At 34.7% G+C, this 18,297-nt stretch overlaps 2 protein-coding genes across 2 annotated transcripts in view; one reads left to right on the top strand and one right to left on the bottom strand.

Annotated features, from left to right (window-relative positions):
* The first annotated feature begins 3,268 nt into the window (after positions 1 to 3,268).
* LOC106159146 (uncharacterized) lies at positions 3,269 to 9,197 on the top strand. The gene is made up of 10 exons (XM_013535351.2): positions 3,269 to 3,770; positions 4,118 to 4,214; positions 4,334 to 4,491; positions 4,715 to 4,818; positions 4,955 to 5,131; positions 5,404 to 6,855; positions 7,111 to 7,288; positions 7,621 to 7,814; positions 7,960 to 8,047; positions 8,277 to 9,197. Exons 1-10 carry the CDS (start codon positions 3,353 to 3,355, stop codon positions 8,315 to 8,317), a joined length of 2,907 nt encoding a protein of 968 aa, XP_013390805.2. The 5' UTR covers positions 3,269 to 3,352; the 3' UTR covers positions 8,318 to 9,197.
* The window catches only part of LOC106157122 (protein LTO1 homolog), a 37,131-nt gene continuing 27,798 nt past the window's right edge, over positions 8,965 to 18,297 (bottom strand). Inside the window, exon 7 of the mRNA XM_087000756.1 lies at positions 8,965 to 9,168. The gene's annotated coding sequence lies outside the window, so the exon portion shown is untranslated. The remainder of the gene's footprint in view (positions 9,169 to 18,297) is intronic.

Genomic DNA, 18,297 nt, shown 5'->3' with positions numbered 1-18,297 from the left:
CTGAACACTTTCTCCGTTTTTTCACTAACCATGCTACCGTATATGTTCATCTCTTTCACTCCCCAAATCCTATGCAGCTCTGCCCACTCCACAACGCGGTATGGATCTACTGTCCAATATGTTATACTTGTGCATTGGCCGAAATCCATCTTTTTTGTGGGTTTCTCTGGATACCTTACTGGAATCCTGGGAAAAACTTTTTTCATGAGTTTCCAATCAAATTGTTTATGGAATAAACCGTCTGTCACTGAGACAGTAGACGGTTTAATAATGGTAATATTAGTTAATGGGCAAATAAATATGTACTGGCGAAAGTATCTACCATGGCTATATGCGCCAGATCCGAGGTGAGTCACTTCCATTTCTATCAAGACACTGTCGTTGTGCGAAACGTCATGCCATACTATACAGAACAGCTTTTCGCCTCTGTCCTCAATGGTTCCTTTATCTGCTACTCCGATTATGCGCACAACCGGTTTCGTTTTCGGGTCTAGCGTCGGTCTGTCGTCATAATACGCTGACAGAACATAGATTTCAGTGAACATTTTTGGATTCAGCCATTTCATTATTGTTATGTTTCTGTCGTGTCTTTCAAGTTTTGGTGTTAGAAATGGTGTTTTCTCTGTTATAATTAGCAGTTGTTTTAAGTGAGGAAGTCCGCCTTTCAGTTCCTCTCTGTAAAGTACGAGGTAAAATACGAGACCCAACAGCAATAGACCAAATATCACCAGTGGCGGTCTCATTTTTGGTTTGTATTAGACAATATGTCTGAAAAAAATATTGGATAACTGATCAGTTAAACAGAAACACTATAAATGATAACAATGGTGAAAATACAAGAAAATATGCAATAATAATAATAATAATAATAATAATAATAATAATAATAATAAATAACATACGTGCGTCATTTACTCAGGTAGGAAGTTTAAAGGTATGATGCAAATAAGACCGTACAGTAGTAACTTACAATAATGGATCTTACAAAGTCCTTGATTGCTGTCCACCACAAGAAGATGTTTTCTTCTAAGAAGCTACGCGATATAGAAGAGGAAGAGCACGTATTTCACGCGGCGAGGAATGGAAATAAAAATACTTCTCTCTCATTAACATAGACATTAAGACCACAGACAGGAAGATAACAATATGCGTGAATTCACTGTGGGACTGAACATTATCACAAGAAACAGTCATTTATGATAGCTCAAATATCTGGATCTATCATAAATGAAAACTTTCTGTCTATCAAAACTGAGATCCACTGTAACTATTTTCACATATGACTTAACAGTATTTCATTCCTTACACAAAACAAGCTTTGTAGTCAGTGAAAGTGAGCTTACAATTCAAATGAAACAAACTGGCCACCTTACAAAGAAATACAGTTATTAAAAAGGCATTTCCAACAAGTTAACAAGAAAAATTACTGAAAATTGCCATTTACCTTTTGTTTTCCCCCGTTTTGATGATACACCAATATAAGGCACCTTCACTTACAAAAATATAACGGTACTGTGTGGAAAAGTTGTTTCTAAAGTGATAAAAACACCCATATAAAACTACTAACAAGCCTCGGGTAATCGCTCGAGGGTTTTAAAGAGACTGTTCCCGGATTTTTTTTACCGTCTTAGATATCCCTACTGTCACATCATTTAATTCACTGTTCTTGCGTATAAAATGTGCATTACGTCTTGCGAAGTGCTAAATTGGAAGCGCTCAAAAACAACAATTTACGTGATGTGAAAAACATTATTTGTCTTAAGCCAGAGGTAACCTCAAAAACCCATATAGGTCTGCATATTGTAACTTAGAGGTTAGAGCACTATAGTGATGGTTGGTTACTTTTCATAGGTGTATTAGCTATTAGAGGGGCTAGCTCTTAGCTTTTTCACATCGGTTCCTCGGATAATTTTTAATTTGATTCCTACTCGTCTGCTATTTGATGAGTGTCGACAAGCAATATTTAATGCAAGCTCATTTACAAGCATACACATACACACCAACACTGCACTTTGCAAAAAAAAAATGACCCATAAAAATATGTAAATGAAAAAGGCAGCCTTAAGCGGATTTGATGAGTAAGCATTTTCCTCCATCAAATCATGGAAGTATATACAGTGCTTCCAGGTTCAAATGTTTTGCCTGCAGGTTGACTGTAAATTAATTAATGCATACAAATTCGCTTTTTTCTCCTATTTCAGTCGGTTTTGCATTCAGTATTCTATCTAATGTGACAAGCAAGAATATTTATTGTGGTGTAATAGCTGGTTGTCTTACATTCAGCGCTCCCTTTTCTTCTAGAATGTGCATAGCGTTTGTGAAATTATCATCGCAAATGAGTAAAACTACTTTTGGGGATACAATATTGGGTCGCTTCCTAACGTAAAATAGGCTAATAGGACTGTTCATCCATTTTTGACGATGCAGGGTGCACAAAAAGTACATCACTCTTTATGTGATGTAATTAGAAAAAATGATTTAAATTAAGCATTCTTCACTTGTCTTTTATATTCTTTCTTACTTGATCCGAAGATGTTCGTGTGTGTGTGTGTGTGTGTGTGCGTGCGTGCGTGCGCGCGCGCGTGGGTGTGTGTGTGTGCCAAAACAAACAAGGGTGGTTTATCAAAATATCAGCATTTATTAAAAACACTTTTTTTCTAAATTAATCCAAATTTCATTACAATACCTTAAAATCTTCGAATGACTGCATGTAAGGCATATATCAGTGATCTTTTCACCCCCGTCTTTTTGGCCTAATTGCCCCTCCTTGCTGATTGTGTTGTTCAAACTTTTCAGTTACTTCAGCCATCCTATTTTTAACTATTTGAAAAGGGGTTTTAAACATTTATAATTATTTTGTTAAAACTTCTCACAATAGGCCTACAAGTTTAGATGCATATTTAGAGAATTCTTTTATTTTATCATTTCCACTTAACTTGACAAAATGCTATCATGTAGGGCCCTATATAGTTTCAAACAGTTCAACCTAAAGTGATACCACATTACTTCCTGAAAAATGACACTAGCATAAGGGGCACGGTACACTAGCACAGGCATATGATCTGCTTTTTTTTTCCTGCTCGCAGGGTATTTATTTATTTATCTATTTATTTATTTATTGCGTGTGTATTTTATTTGTATTGTGTTAAAACTGATACTAATAATTTATATATTTGTATTTTTAACGTTACAATTTCAATGATATCCATGCAGCCACGTTTGCATCCCAGCTTGCGCTGCCACTGTATCGGCGACCAACTATTTCCCATTAAAACAAAAACTTCCTGGTTACTGGTTCATATTGTGTACTGTCCAAATGAAGCTCAGTAATCGGGGATTTTAGGCCAAGAAAATGTCAACTAGCATGTCAGTAGGTTTTGGCACCACAAAGGTCTACCCACTTCGGGAACTGTTGTACGAATTAAGTGAACACTTACAAGACGATGATTTAGAGAAGTTGAAAGTACTTGCAAAGGATAGGCTGGGGAAAGAATATTACAAAACACACACTGCCTCTTCTTTCCTTAGTTCTTTATACAACCAGTTTGCAGATGAAGAGGACTTTGTTGAACTTTTGAAGGACTTTGTAAATGTCTTAAGAATTCACGTGGATCTTGGCAGTGTTGCATTCAGCAATTTATTGGATGAATATCAAAAGCAACTTGAGACTGAAAGAGTGAAGAGGGATAAACTGTTTGTTGGAAGAGGGGGTTATGTTGACAATATTATTGGAAGTTTGATAATGAATGAAGAAACTAATAAAACCAAAGGTATGAAGTTTTGTCACTTGCTGTTTCTGGCAAGCTCATGGACACATAGGTCAAACAACAACAATCAACACTTCTACAATACAATTTCTTTATTTACACTACCCCCAATTTTAATGGCAATACTAGCACATGTAGCAACCATTTTGAGGGGTAAAACTGTCTCAAATTTATCAGTAATTGCATAGAATAAAACTGCAGGTTCTAAAGTGAGAAAAGTACTGGAGGTTCAGTAAATTACCTTTATTGTTTGTCAACTTTGAAATATTTTAGGACCTACTAGTAATACGCCTGTATGTAAATACAGTACATTACAGAAAGTTGCAATAACAGAATTATTCTACTTTCAGCTGTGTGTATTTGTGGTTTTGGTGGTATTGGAAAATCAAGTTTAGCAACCGAAATATGCTGGCAAATGAAATGTAGAATCAAGAAAGTAGAACTCAGGTGAGTATGGATATTGACTTTAAAAACATTTAAATTAGTCATGCAAAACTTTTATCAAAACTTTTGTTTATTAAAAATATATATATTTTTTTAACCGTCTAAGAACAACTTTTTTGTAGATCCAAAGAAACTGTGAAAGAGTTTTTGGGAAATGTGCTGCAGGTTTTGACAACTAAAGCAGGGGATACAGAGGGCATAACGGGTCTTAGCATGACATTCTACAGTGAAGAAGACATGGCTAGTAAACTGTATAGTATTATTCAAATGGAAACAAGAGGTAATCAAGTTTGTCTGTTACAAATTTGATACTTTTATTAAAACATTTTTTTTATATGGAAAAAGGGCTAGTTTATTTATTTATTTATTTATTTATTTATTTATTTGGGAGGAGGTGGAGGTTGAAGAGCTAGAAACATATTTCACAGTTACCTACAGGACTAGTCTATTTAAATTTGTACTATATGAAATCAATCAATCACATTTGAAATCTGTTTTTACAGAGACCATTCTCTTTCTTGATGACTGTGATGAGCTAATGAAGAAATCTAAAGGACCATTTCTGCATGCTATTGACAACCTCTTGAAACAAATCAAAAACACAAAGGTACTTTGCTTCACAATACACTCTCTTCACAGTATTAATACTGCCCAATTAAAATCAAGTAATGTTATTTTCAAATGTTATTATGTGCCAAGATTGATGAAATAAAAACATTGATGATTTTTGTATATTGCTTTAGTTCAAGGTTATAATGACAACCCGTGAGAAGCTGATTATTGAGAATGAGCTGGATTCACAGCAAGCCATTATCAACCACATTCAGGTGTCAAGATTTGAAGGCCAACTACAGGAGTTTGAGTTACAGCCTTTAGATCTACCAGATGCTATGAAATTGCTCAGGCAATGTACCCCAAAGGTATAAACTGAGATGTGCAATGTGGATTTGTAAAAAAAAATGTTGCATGCATTAAGTTGAGAACAGTCACGTATTTTGGGAACAGAGTGGCACAGTATAACTGAAAAGTTATAGTTTGGATATGTGTGTGATATTTATTTATTTGATTATTGATGTTGAAGTTTCATGCTTTTTCTTCAAGAATTAAACAAATTATCAGTGATAACATTGTGTTTTTGTTTTGACACAGCATTTAAATTGAATTCATGCTTCAAATTTTCATTTAAATACAGGTTAAGATGACTGACAAAGAGTGTAGAAAGCTGGCCAAAAAATGTGGCTGTAGTCCTCAGGCACTGAAGATAATAAGTGGTGAAATGCAGTGTGGTGAAGTTGCCCCAGCAGAGATGATCAAAAGGTTGCACAAATACAGTGGGTCAAAATTGGAAATTCTTCAGCTTGTGAATTGTTGCTTGGAAGAAATGTTTTCAGCCTTACATGCCCGCTTGCAAAAGTGCTTGGTCCGCCTGTCTGTATTCAGCGGAAGTTTTGATTTTGATGCTGCAAAGGCCATTATGGGAGGGAACAACATCCATGATTATGATGTGCAACTAGACCTTCATATTCTCAAGTGTCACCATCTAGTAGAGGTTGATGATTATGACAGCAGCTTTAAGGAAGAGTTGGTCCCCATTATGTACTATGGGAACCGGAGGAGAGAGTTACGATATTATCTTCATCCATTGGTGCAAGATTTTGCTGATCAAAGAGCCTGGGATCCAGCAGAAAAGGACCTTTATCCAGAGGGAAAACAATCAAGAGCAAATATTGTACAGTTTTGTGAAAGAAAACTCTGCCAATTTGCTAAAATGGCACGTAAAACTGGATATGTTGCACTGAATGCAGAAATACAGAAGAATTTAGTTTACTTGAATACATTTTTTGTTTTATCTCCATCCTACAGAAATATTTATGAAATCTCAGATAAAAAACAGTTCATGGAACTCTTTTATCAGTATATGATAATGGAAACATTTGAGGTAACCTTGAAACGGTTTATGTTCTTTGACCAGCAGGCTGAAGAAGCAAAGAAGAAAAACCATAGGAAGACATACTGCTTCATGACACTGTGGAAAGCATCAAGTGCAACAGATTTGGACAAATATAGTTGTGTGATAGAGAGCTTAGATGACATCAAAGCTGAAGTTGAGAAAATCCATGCAGAGGGTGAAGGAAACACAGCATCATTGTTGCTGTATGCTTTCTTTCGATTCATTGAAGGCAAATTGCAACTTCACTACTTCAAGAACACACAAAAGGCAAAACAGGCTTTGGCTGAATCAGTAGACATTTTCAAACGATTCGGTGGCAAATCACAAGCTCATATAGCAAGAGCCATCAGTTTGCTGGCATCTGCATATTTTGATGAGCAAACCTTGGAGTCCCAGACCACAGCTTTAAAACTCCACACTGAAAGTTATGATATTCTTAGCAAAGAAGTAAAAAATCATCATGATATCCCACAGTTCTTGGTCAATATAGCCACAGCAGAACATGGTATTTACCAGCATTATCGAAATTACAGTGATCAGAAAGCAGCAATGGAACATTGGCAGAGAGCTGCAGATTTCTACAAGAAAGCAATTGAATTGAACAGTAAATGGAATGTTAGAAACTTTAATTTAGCCCTCCACATGAAAACGTATGCACAACTCCACATGGAGAGAGCCATACATGGTGAAAAGGTTAGATTTATAGGTTAAGGGCAGAGTGCTGTAATTATAGGTGTTCTTGAAAACATATTCAACTTCTACATTTACATTGTATTGTTGTTATTCCACTAAAGAATTTAAAAAATATTTTATTTGTATTCAAACAATGGCAATTTTGTTAATGACATCTCTCCTTACAGTTTTCTATCAGTTTCAATGATACTTGTACTTTATATTAGTATCAGATTGACATGCTATTTCACAAAGCAAATAAATCTGTTTTTCCAGGAATCAGAAGGGTCCGTGTCCAGCAGAGATATGTTTGCCATTGCTCTGAAGTGGGCAACTGATGCTCTGGAAATGGGTCTAAAATATACTTCCATCTACCAGGGATATCGAATGCGCTTTATGATTTTCAGAGCATACATATTGCAGCTCATGTCAAAGAGGAAAGAAGAAGCTGAAGGTGCATGTAACTGGAATTTTTTGTCTAATCAAAAAAAAAAAAAAAAAAATGAAAGATCACAATTTTTATCAATATAAAGCTTGTACATTGAATATTAAATAGCATAAGTCTCGTTTATTGTAAGATAATGTATGGTCTTAAAAATAAAACCTCTACTTTCTGAAGCAAGTAAAACAACTTGTTTAAAATCACACTGAAAATGCCTATAAACTGTAGTGAAGAAGGGCCAATTTTAAAGAGAACTGGATTACATTCTACAAGCCATCTGTTGCAATTCTTCAGTAACTTGATAGGGCATCCATTTACAGTATATTTTTATAATGATACATCAGGGGACAGATTATCGTACCTGGAAGAGACCAGACAGCAGATGATACCCCTACTGGAGCTGATGAATGAAGCGCCACCTACTGAAGGTCTTGAATTAGACGACTTTGAATTCCAGAAGATTGAAAGCGACATATTGCCAACATTAGAAACTTTAGGTAGAGAAGAGGAGATGTTACAGGCCAAGCAAATTATTGCGGTAAAAATCATTTTATTACTCTTATAATTTTTCTTCTAGCACATCTGTAACAAAAGAATTAATAAGAGGTTCATTGTTACATTGTGTTTAACAAACACCAGCAAGGTGAACATTTTCCTGATACCATTCCTTTTTTATTATGTAGAACTACAAAGAGAAAAGAGTTTCTTGTCCTCCCTTGCATTACCAAGAGCATGACCAGCAAGTGTCAGTCGAGGAGTCCAGCACTGGAGGTATATGGCAATTGTCAACATTATCTAAACATTTTCTTTCTTTTACTCATAATTAGCCATTTACATCACAGAAAATGCACACATACTTAAAAGAACGGCTTGGACATTGATTGGAAAAATTTCTTGGACAAACTTCTTCGCAATAGCTACAAGTACACATAATTAACACTTAAAAAAGTCCAACAGAAATGTTTGTGACACAACTGAATGACATTTTTGTTACTTTCAGACATAGAACAACCTCCAAGGAAGAAGTTGAAAAAAAATTAAGTCTGTCAACATAGTCAAAAGATTCCAATTCTCCTGTAATATCAGCTTAAAAATAACATGTGTGAGATAATGCTCAGCTTACATATGCAATAGACAGAATGCAAGTAGGAATCAAGTCACTTCAGGCCCAAAGCCAGAGGGTTTCTTGGGGTTAAAACGAACTGCCCTTTTACCGGGAGAAGGTCTGCTCTGGCATAAATAGGTGAAAGTTCCACTTTTTATGGGAAAAGAGATTGCTGGCTGGCACTTAACTGTGGCTGACATGATAACTTGTTAATAAATTGTTTCAGACACAAGTAGGACACCAGAATCAATTCAGGGATGTTCACAGGAACATTCAAAATAAAATGAAGAGTGGTTTTGGTGGGAGGAATTTTTTGTAATATACATGTGATGTTTCAAAATCAACAAACAGTCAATATGACACACATTTAAGGTCTACCAACTCCTGAAAGCTTTAAATTTGCTACAACATTATTATTCATAGCATTACTAAATTCAGATGAGGGAAATTGAGAGATAAATCCACGAAATGCTTGGATTTCTCTGGTGGACAATTCCAGCAGATTCCTTTTCACTGTACATACGTAATTATTAACCAATTCCCCCCCCCCCCCCAAAAAAAAAAACGCTATTGACCAATGTTGTGAAAATGTGCTGGAAGTTTATTGTTCTAGTAAACAGTTAAGACATGAGCTTTTATTGTTTTGTTTGTTGTTGGTGTTGTTTTCAGATCTATACTTCAAGTCTCAATGTAAAAAAGCTGTTATTTATAAACACTGTCAATGTATGCAAATTTTGCACGTCTGCCAGAGCTTGGTTTCACCTTCAGCTGTGCCAGTCCTGGCAACCTGAAATAAAAAAGTGTTGGATAAGTCTATCTGCATTGTTTAGGGGTTGAATTTAATGTCAGATTGCTGCTCGTTATGCTTAAACCAGTCATATTAATTTCACCATTGAAAAAATTCTAAATATTTTGACAAAGTTTATTTATTTTAATGTTCATGTTTTAATGTATTTTTATGTACAGACACAGATGTGTCTGTATATATAGCCATCATCTGCGTCTGTCGTCGCCGTCGTCGCCGCCGTCGCCGTCGGCACCGTCGTCGCCGTGCACTTTTACCGATAACACAATAAGTGGAAAACCATTTTACCTTTTGACTTGAAACTTGCAGAACTGATGAATATTCATAATACGCAGGTCAAGTTCGAAAATCAGCATGATCGGGTCACTTTTAGGGAATTTATGCTGTTTTTTCACTTTTTTCAGCATATATGCAGCACTGATAACACGATAAGTGGAAAACCATTTTACCTTTTGACTTGAAACTTACAGAACTGATGAATATTCATAATACGCAGGTCAAGTTCGAAAATCAGCATGATCGGGTCACTTTTAGGGAATTTATGCTGTTTTTTCACTTTTTTCAGCATATATGCAGCACCGGTTACACGATAAGTGGAAAACCATTTTACCTTTTGACTTGAAACTTACAGAACTGATGAATATTCATAATACGCAGGTCGAGTTCGAAAATCAGCATGATTGGGTCACTTTTAGGGAATTTATGCTGTTTTTTCACTTTTTTCAGCATATATGCAGCACCGATAACACGATAAGTAGAAAACCATTTTACCTTTTGACTTGAAACTTACAGAACTGATGAATATTCATAATACGCAGGTCAAGTTCGAAAATCAGCATGATTGGGCCATTTTTAGGGAATTTATGCTGTTTTTTCACTATTTTCAATATAAATGCAACACTGATAACACAATATAAGAAAAACGGATTGGCCAATTGTAATTATACTCACAGGAGTGGTCAATCTTACTAAAACGCAGGATGAGTTCGAAAATCAGCATATTCGGGCCATTATTTTAGAAGTTATACTGTTTTTTCACATGTCTTCAGATTCAATTATTAGGCATGTTAACAGTCTCATTATTTAACTAATAAGATGCCTAAAAGTGTTTGTTTGATATTTCCTGCATCTTTACAACATTGTTAGTTGATTATGTAAAAAACATGGTAAACTTGTTATCATGTATTGTGTAATAAAGTGTCAAAAATGGAAATAAACTCATATCATTGCAGTTTGTCAGATTCAATCATCCACTATGTTCAGAATCTCAGAATGAAGGAAATTGGACATTTAACACTGTTCTATTGATAGTTTTCCCATCTCATCAATTTTCTTAGTTGGTCATATAAAAATGGCAGTAAAATGTTTATTTTGTTTTATGTTAAAAAAGTGTTAAAAATGGAAAGAAACCCATTTCAGAACAGTGCTGTCTTGTTTACATTTTGGCATTTTCAAGGTGTGACTTTGAAGTTCCATGGGCCTGAAGACCTTTACTAGTCACATTTTCTGAATATCTGTGATACAAATATTTTATAATTAAAAATTGATGGTCATTAAGCTGTTAAACATTATGTAATATTGCATCAAAATTTGAAGAAACCCCTATTTTGGGCACTGCTTCCATGATGACCATTTAAGGAAAATCATGTCACTTACTGTTCTCAAACTTACAGGAAAGAAACCTGGGACTAAAATACAGCTTCAGTAGGCAATGCAGTCTGTTTGGTATTTTTTTTTTTTTTTTTTTTTTTTTTTTTTTTTTTTGGCAGTTAAACAGTTTTTTGTGAAAATTTAATTTTTCACATATTGGCATTTACAAGGTGTGACTTTAAAGTTCCATGATCCTGAAGACTTTTGCTTGTCACATTTTCTGAATGTCCATGTAACTAATATTTTATTAATAACATTTGATTGTCATCATGCTGTTCAACATTATGTAAAGTTGCATCAAAATTTGAAGAAACCCCTATTTTGGGCACTGCTCCTATGATGACCATTTAAGGGAAATCATGTCACTTACTGTTCTCAAACTTACAGGAAAGAAACATGGGTCTAACATACAGCTTCAATAGGCAATGCAGTCTGTTTGGTAGATTTTTCTGGCAATTTAACAGTTTTTTGTGAAAATTTAATTTTTCACTTATTTGCATCTTTATTTTATGTTTTTTTGTCTGTACATTTGACAGCTTTGCTGCCTTGTTATGTTAGAATATACCTGTTTGCCATCATCCCTTTCATAAAAGAAATTCTCAACTGCGTGTGGAGTGTCCTCATCAAAAAGATATTCCTTTCACAGATGAGTTTTGAAACTGTGGCTTAACATTCAGAAGGGAACAGACCTAGAATGGATTACAAATTTAACAATTAAAGAATTGCAGATAATAAATTTCATATAAACAAATTTTTTTAGTGTTTATTTTCATTGCATGTTTGCACACTGTATAAAAATTTTATACAGAGATGTGTCCTTTTTCATTATATGGGAATGAACATGAATTCATCTAAAAAGTAACCTCCATATGTGCCTTTCACATATTCACCTTCATCTTCATTGTTTAATCCAATACAATAAAGTTCAAAAAGACACAAAGTACAAGTAGGCAGGTCAGGTTCTAACTTTGTTTTCTTGTTTGTTGATTCCTCTATCAGTGACTTCATGACCCCAGAGTATCCATCATAAAATCCAATCTGTCACAAGGTGAAACAAATGAGGTTTAACCATTAAGGGACTGTTTCAACACATTGCACCAAATATGCACAACATAAATGACAACCATTTCAAGTACAAAATTCATTCACTACTGACATCATAATTATCCATTCACTGTAAGGCTCTGTTCTCACAACTTTTAGATCGATCTATCACCGGAGGGAGTCTCACTAGATTACTGTCAGATAATCCCCCTTAAGTGTCCGTCCCCGCCTACTACAAGCTTTAAGGGGTAATTAACTTTCGTGTTCGCCCGGCTGACAGCTATTTAGCGTGAACCCCCAGGGAGTTAGGTCGATCCAATGTAGGTCGATCTAATCTATGAGAATGGGGTGTAAGATATTCCACCCAAAATAACTCTGGAGGAGTCATTTAAAAATAGTTCTTTGTAAATTGGCATTTCTATGAATTCTATAGATTGTATATAAAACACACCAGCCATTTCATGCTAATAAAAAAACAGCAACAACAACTCAATACTCTATGCTAGATGATGAACAGATACGTTCAGGTTGATTATATATGTTTTTTTTTTTTTTTCAAAATTATACCAATACATTTAAATTGACTTTAAATATCACCAAGAAAATGCTGCAAGTTTGACAGGGTGGATCCAGGATTATTTGAAGAGGGGGGGGGGGGGGGGGGGGGGGCACGGATGCGAATCCGACTGATAAACTGATATAAAACTGATCCTATAAAGAGGATGCTGTAGATGCCTTCCTTGGCTACAGGCTTCTTTTGCTGGAAAACTGTTTGAAATATATCCCTTTTATCACTGACATCTTTTACAAAGGGATTCTTGGCATTGTTAGCTCAAACATCCCTGATATAAACAAGCTTTTTTTTTAAATTCCAAATAAGATTATTCTGTATCTTTGTGAAAGAAAAAAATATTTTGCTGAGACAACAAAACAATCTATTATGATCAAAAACAGTTGCAGATTGAACTAGCAATAGTATCATATGCCCAATTTATTCTATCCCAAATCTGACTGACTCTCATGTGAATTTGAAGCTTGAAACAACATAATCAAAAACAGTTGCAGATACCGTAGTACTAGCAATAGTATCATACGTCCAATTTATTCTGTACCAAACCTTACTGAGCCTTATGTGAATTTGAAACTTGAGCCGTCATAAGAGCCACGTTTTGTAAACCTTACAGACATCGCTAAAATTATAATAGTTTGAGTAGAATAGGATGAGTCGCATTATTTGGGGGCATCTTGATAGTCGAAGGTTCATTGGTCGAAAAATGGTAACATTTTCATCGTATTTTTCAATCAAGGGTTCATTGGTCCGAAGGTTCTCTTGTGAACTTTCGGACCGATGAATCATTGGACTATTGAACTATTGAACCTTCGGACTATTGCAATGGGCCCCATTATTTCAAGACTGGTAAAATGCTGCTTAATGAAATGACTATGTGTGCATTTATCATTGTATTAACTGTGGATTACAAGTTTAGAAAATGAACCTTTAACAAGTAGGTACTAACGGGCCCAAATTGAATCCATTTATTTCACTTGCCTGGTAACCAATCATAACATTTCTTTAAATGACAATTTGATGAAAAATAATTCCTGCAGTTAGGAATTATAGATTGGTAATGATAGATTCACATCCTTATGACCAATTAAAAACAAGGGAAAGTTATTTTGTATACAATTCCTTGTAATGGGGAAATGGAACTATATAAAGGCTTGTACACAGAAATAAAAACTAATGCAGATGCTGCTCACTTTTTGTGAAAAAGTACAATCTGAAACGCTTACAAAGATGGCAAGTTATTGGTTTTCACTACTTTTGATTACCGGATTTGTGGCCTATGCTGTTGGCTGTATTGTAAGTAGTCCAATATGTAAAAGAAAGCATATTTTATAGCAAAAATGCAACTGGAAACACACCTCATAATTCAACAAAGATGGAAAGTACAATTTATATATATTCTCTGGGTATTTTTCTTCAGAGTTTTTAGAGGACATTAGAAACTCACTGTCTACTGTCAGAATGCCTCTGCCTGTTTCTAGTATCTGGTATGCTGATACGGTACATTGTAGAGAGGTGTCCTCTAAAACTTTGAAGGATGTACACAAAAAAGGCAGATATGACTTGAAAATGATTAATTTTTTCTATGATATGTAATCAATAACTCACTGTGTTTTGTTTTTCTTTCTTTCCTTTTCTTTTTAATTGTACATGTCACCTGTTACCATTTTTTTTTTTTTTTTTTTTGCCCTGTAAGTTAAGTAGTGGGGAGAGAATGTTTTTGAATTTTTAATATGACTAATATTGCATCTTGTGATTTACTATCACATTTTACAATGTTTATGCTCCAGAGCGAATGCGTTACCGTGAACACGGCATGTTCTGACACCTGTCGAAATACACGTGTGACAAGCTTTAGAGAGACCAAACCCCTCGACCTTGTTGCATCTCGGCAAATAGTGGTGGAACTGGTGAATTGTTACTCCGGGTGTAGTGCTTCCTTTAAGGACTGTATTGGTGCATGCTTGCAAGGGCAATTCCCCAAAAAGTAGCAGCACTAGAGGTCTTCTAAGAACTGAGCCACAAGCCATTTGTAATTAATGAATGTGTATGCTGTAGAATAAAAAGATGCTGCTGAGTACTTGTAGTTTGTCATTATTCTATTTTGTAAATTGGGAAGGATCTGAGTCTAACAATAAAAAGTGATGCAAATCTTTTGGCAAGGGCTTTAGATTCATCAAAGTATTAATTGAACATACGTACACACACACACACACACACACACACACACACACACATATACATCCACCAATTTTGTTACAAGAAATCAATACGCACAGGACAATTGACCAACTCCATTAATGACTATGATGTACCAGAAATGCAATATCTTAATGTTCTTAAATTCGCCAGCTCGTTTTTTTTAAATATCACATGACTGACAATCAGTACCAAAAGGTCACCCCAATAAGTCTTCAAGGGTGCAACTGTTCAATTAGATCACAAAATATTTAAAGACATTTTTGAAATTATAAGCGGATGGTCCTCTTTGTTGATAGTTGATTAAACACAACCAGTTTTTTAACGTATCACATGTAGCTAATGTCAGGATACTGGCACTTATTGATTCAGACTTGTGGACGGGTACACTTTGACAGGTACAATTTTGTACATGTATACCATATTTAAGGGCCCCTGATATATCAGAGGGAAGTGAATGGGCATCTTCATCAATCTAAAACATAAGACACTTGCTCTTCTAAGGAGGGGGTCCGACAGGGGTTCAGCATTGGGCAGGTCTGGTACATATCCGAATGCTGGCATTCCAGACTTTAATTAAAAAAGTAACATGTCCTAGCTTGCATCTAGATTTCATCTCTAAACACATATTGACGATTTTACAATTGTCAAAACTTTCGTTTTCATTTGCTCCATTTCAAACATCTACAGTAAGCATTAATATTATGACTTCTGTAATCCCCTAAGATTAAACAATTCTTGAAAAGTACATCAAAAACATTTTTTTAGGTTGACGAACAACATTTCGCAGCATCATGGTGTCATGTCAAGTGTTTGTGGTATCGAGGTTTTTCATATTATTGTTACTGTTGATTGGACGTGGAGGGGATAGCTAGCACACTTGGGCTGCGTTCACATGAAAAATCTATTTTCTAAATATTTAAAAATGTATTTGCGGTATCCCTGAATACCCCACGGCGTAATTACGGGCAGTCAGTTAATTACTTCCAAAGCTGTAATTAATTCTCGGCTGCGCTCGGAGGAGATTCTGACACCTTGATGCATGCACAGTAGTATCTTTAAGTTGTGGGAGTTCATATATATATATATATATATCAGGGGCGTAACCAGACCTTTTAAAATTGTACGCACAGATTTTGAAAATTCCCAGGTACGATTATATTCCGTGAAAATACACTGAATTTATGGAGAATAGTATCATGGTTGGCTAAAAAAAATTGTACGCACGGTGCATCCGTGCGTATGCCTGGTTACGCCCCTGTATATATATTACTTATTTGAAATATTAAACAAAATTTACCTGTATGATTATCACTGCTTCCTTATTATGGACACTGATATCTAGCAGAGAGCTTAACCTTCTTCACTTATTGAGCTTAACCTTTGGGAGCTTACAGGGAAATATCAACAAGTGTGCTTTATGTAATCTCATTTAATGGCCACTTAATTAGGCAAATGACTTAATAGCTCTGAACTTAGCCTAGTGAATACCCAAGGGGAATTTACAGACTGACCACACAAATTTGTCACACCTTAAGAAAAGCAGAAAATAATAGTGCACAAAATAGGAGACTGCCAATTCTGATGCAATAATACATTATGTTTATCTGCACAGTCAACATCAAATTTTAATTATGCACAACAGGTAACACCGATGAAAGTAAAAGCATAAGGCTTCAGGCCCATCAGAGTTCAAGTTTACACTTAGAAAGTGCTAGAATGAGAAAAATGAACATTTCACAAAAAATGCATAAATTTAATAAAAATGATAATCCAAAACAGCTGGTTTTCTAATATGAGCTGTACGTCAATCCTAAGAATCATTCTTGTAAGACTAGTTAAAAAAAATAGAAAGTAACAGTTTTCTTTCCATAATGTTAATGGTGGCAGTGCACAAAGTAGGTTTTTTGTCAATTTTGATGCAACATTACATAATGATTAACTGTATAAATACCACCAATTTTTAAATATCTACTATTAAAAACATGGACATTAAGAAAATTTGATTACCACTGGGGTAATGCCCAAGGGAGCTCTAAATCCCACATTGAAAATTCCAATATGTGAAAGATAACAATTTTCACAAAAAAACTATTTATGAGTGCATGAATTGAGAGGAGTCGCCGAGGCTAGTTTGCTGTCAAAATTGGTTATCATACACAATAAATTACTATATAACTTCCAGATAATTAACTAATGAGACAGATTTTCCAACAGAAGCTGTATTTCAGTTCTATGTTTCTTTCTTGTAAGTGTGAGAAGAGTAAGTGACATGGTTTTCCTTTCACGGTCACTATGGGTTGTCTTCAATCTTGATGCAATATTACACAATGCTTATTACCAGCATAATTACCATCAATTTTTTAATATTAAAATAAAAGTATAATGGATATTCAAAAAATGTGACTAGCCCATAGAGTTCAGAGTCACACTTTGAAAATCCCCAAATGTAAACAAGAGATAACAAGAGATATTGAAAAGAGTTAATTTCCATTTTCAACACCTTTTTTACATAAAACAAAATAATCAATTTACTGTCATTTTTATATGATCAATTAAAAAAAATGTTGTCAAAGGAAAAATATCAATAGAACAATTTTAAATGTCCAACTTGCTCCATTCTGGGATTCTTAACTTAGTGAATGATTGGATCTGACGAACTGCAATGATATGAGTACATTTCCATTTTTGATACTTTATTACGCAATGCACGATAAGAGGTTTACTGTCATTTATATATAAACAACTAACAATATTGTTAAGAAGCAGAAAATGTCAAAACAACACTTTTACATATCTAATTAGTTCGTTCCATAATGAGACTGTTAACATGCCTAAAAATTAAATCTGAAGAAAAACCACTTAATATAATATTTAAAAAGGCATACTGTAACTGCATCAAAAACTTAACAGATCAAGCTTATTTTCAAACTTGATTTGTATATTAGACCCCATTCCCATAGATTTTAGATCGATCTATCCCTGTGGGGAGTCTCACTAGATTACTGTCAGCTTAGCTGGCTTAAACGTCTGCCCCGCCTACTACAAGCTGATCACCCTTAGACTGATCACTTCTGTGAGTTGCAAGACAAAAGGCTACTCGATTTTCCTTAAAATGCATTATCAGTGTTGCATATTTGCAAAAAAAAAAAAAAAAAAAAAAAAAAAAAAAAAAAAAAAAAAAAAAAAAGTATAACTTTTGTGAAAATGGTCTGATCAAGCTGATTTTGGAACTTATGAATATTCATCAGTTCTGTAAATTTCAAGCCAAATGGTTAAATGGTTTTCCACTTATCATGTTATCGGTGTTGTATATGCTGAAAAAATGAAAAAAACAGTACAATTTTTTAATTTTTTAATGCTGATTTTTTAGCTTGACCTGCAAATTGTGAATATTCATCAGTTCTGTACGTTTCAAGCCAAAAAGTAAACCGGTTTTTCACTTATTTTGTTATCGGTGTTATAAAAATGCAGAAAAAAGTAAAAAAACAACATAACTTCCAAAAAAATGGCCCGATCATGCTGATTTTCAAACTTGACCTGCGTATTATGAATATTCATCAGTTCTGTAAGTTTCAAGCCAAAAGGTAAAACAGTTCCTCACTTATTGAGATATCAGTGTTGCATATATGCTGTTTTTTCACTTTTCA

This window comes from Lingula anatina, chromosome 1, assembly GCF_051362555.1.
Source record: "Lingula anatina isolate TDL-2025a chromosome 1, LinAna3.0, whole genome shotgun sequence".
Classification (NCBI taxonomy): Eukaryota; Metazoa; Brachiopoda; class Lingulata; order Lingulida; family Lingulidae; genus Lingula; species Lingula anatina.
The sequence above is the reverse complement of the archived record's forward strand: the minus strand, read 5'-3'. Positions and strand labels throughout refer to the sequence as shown.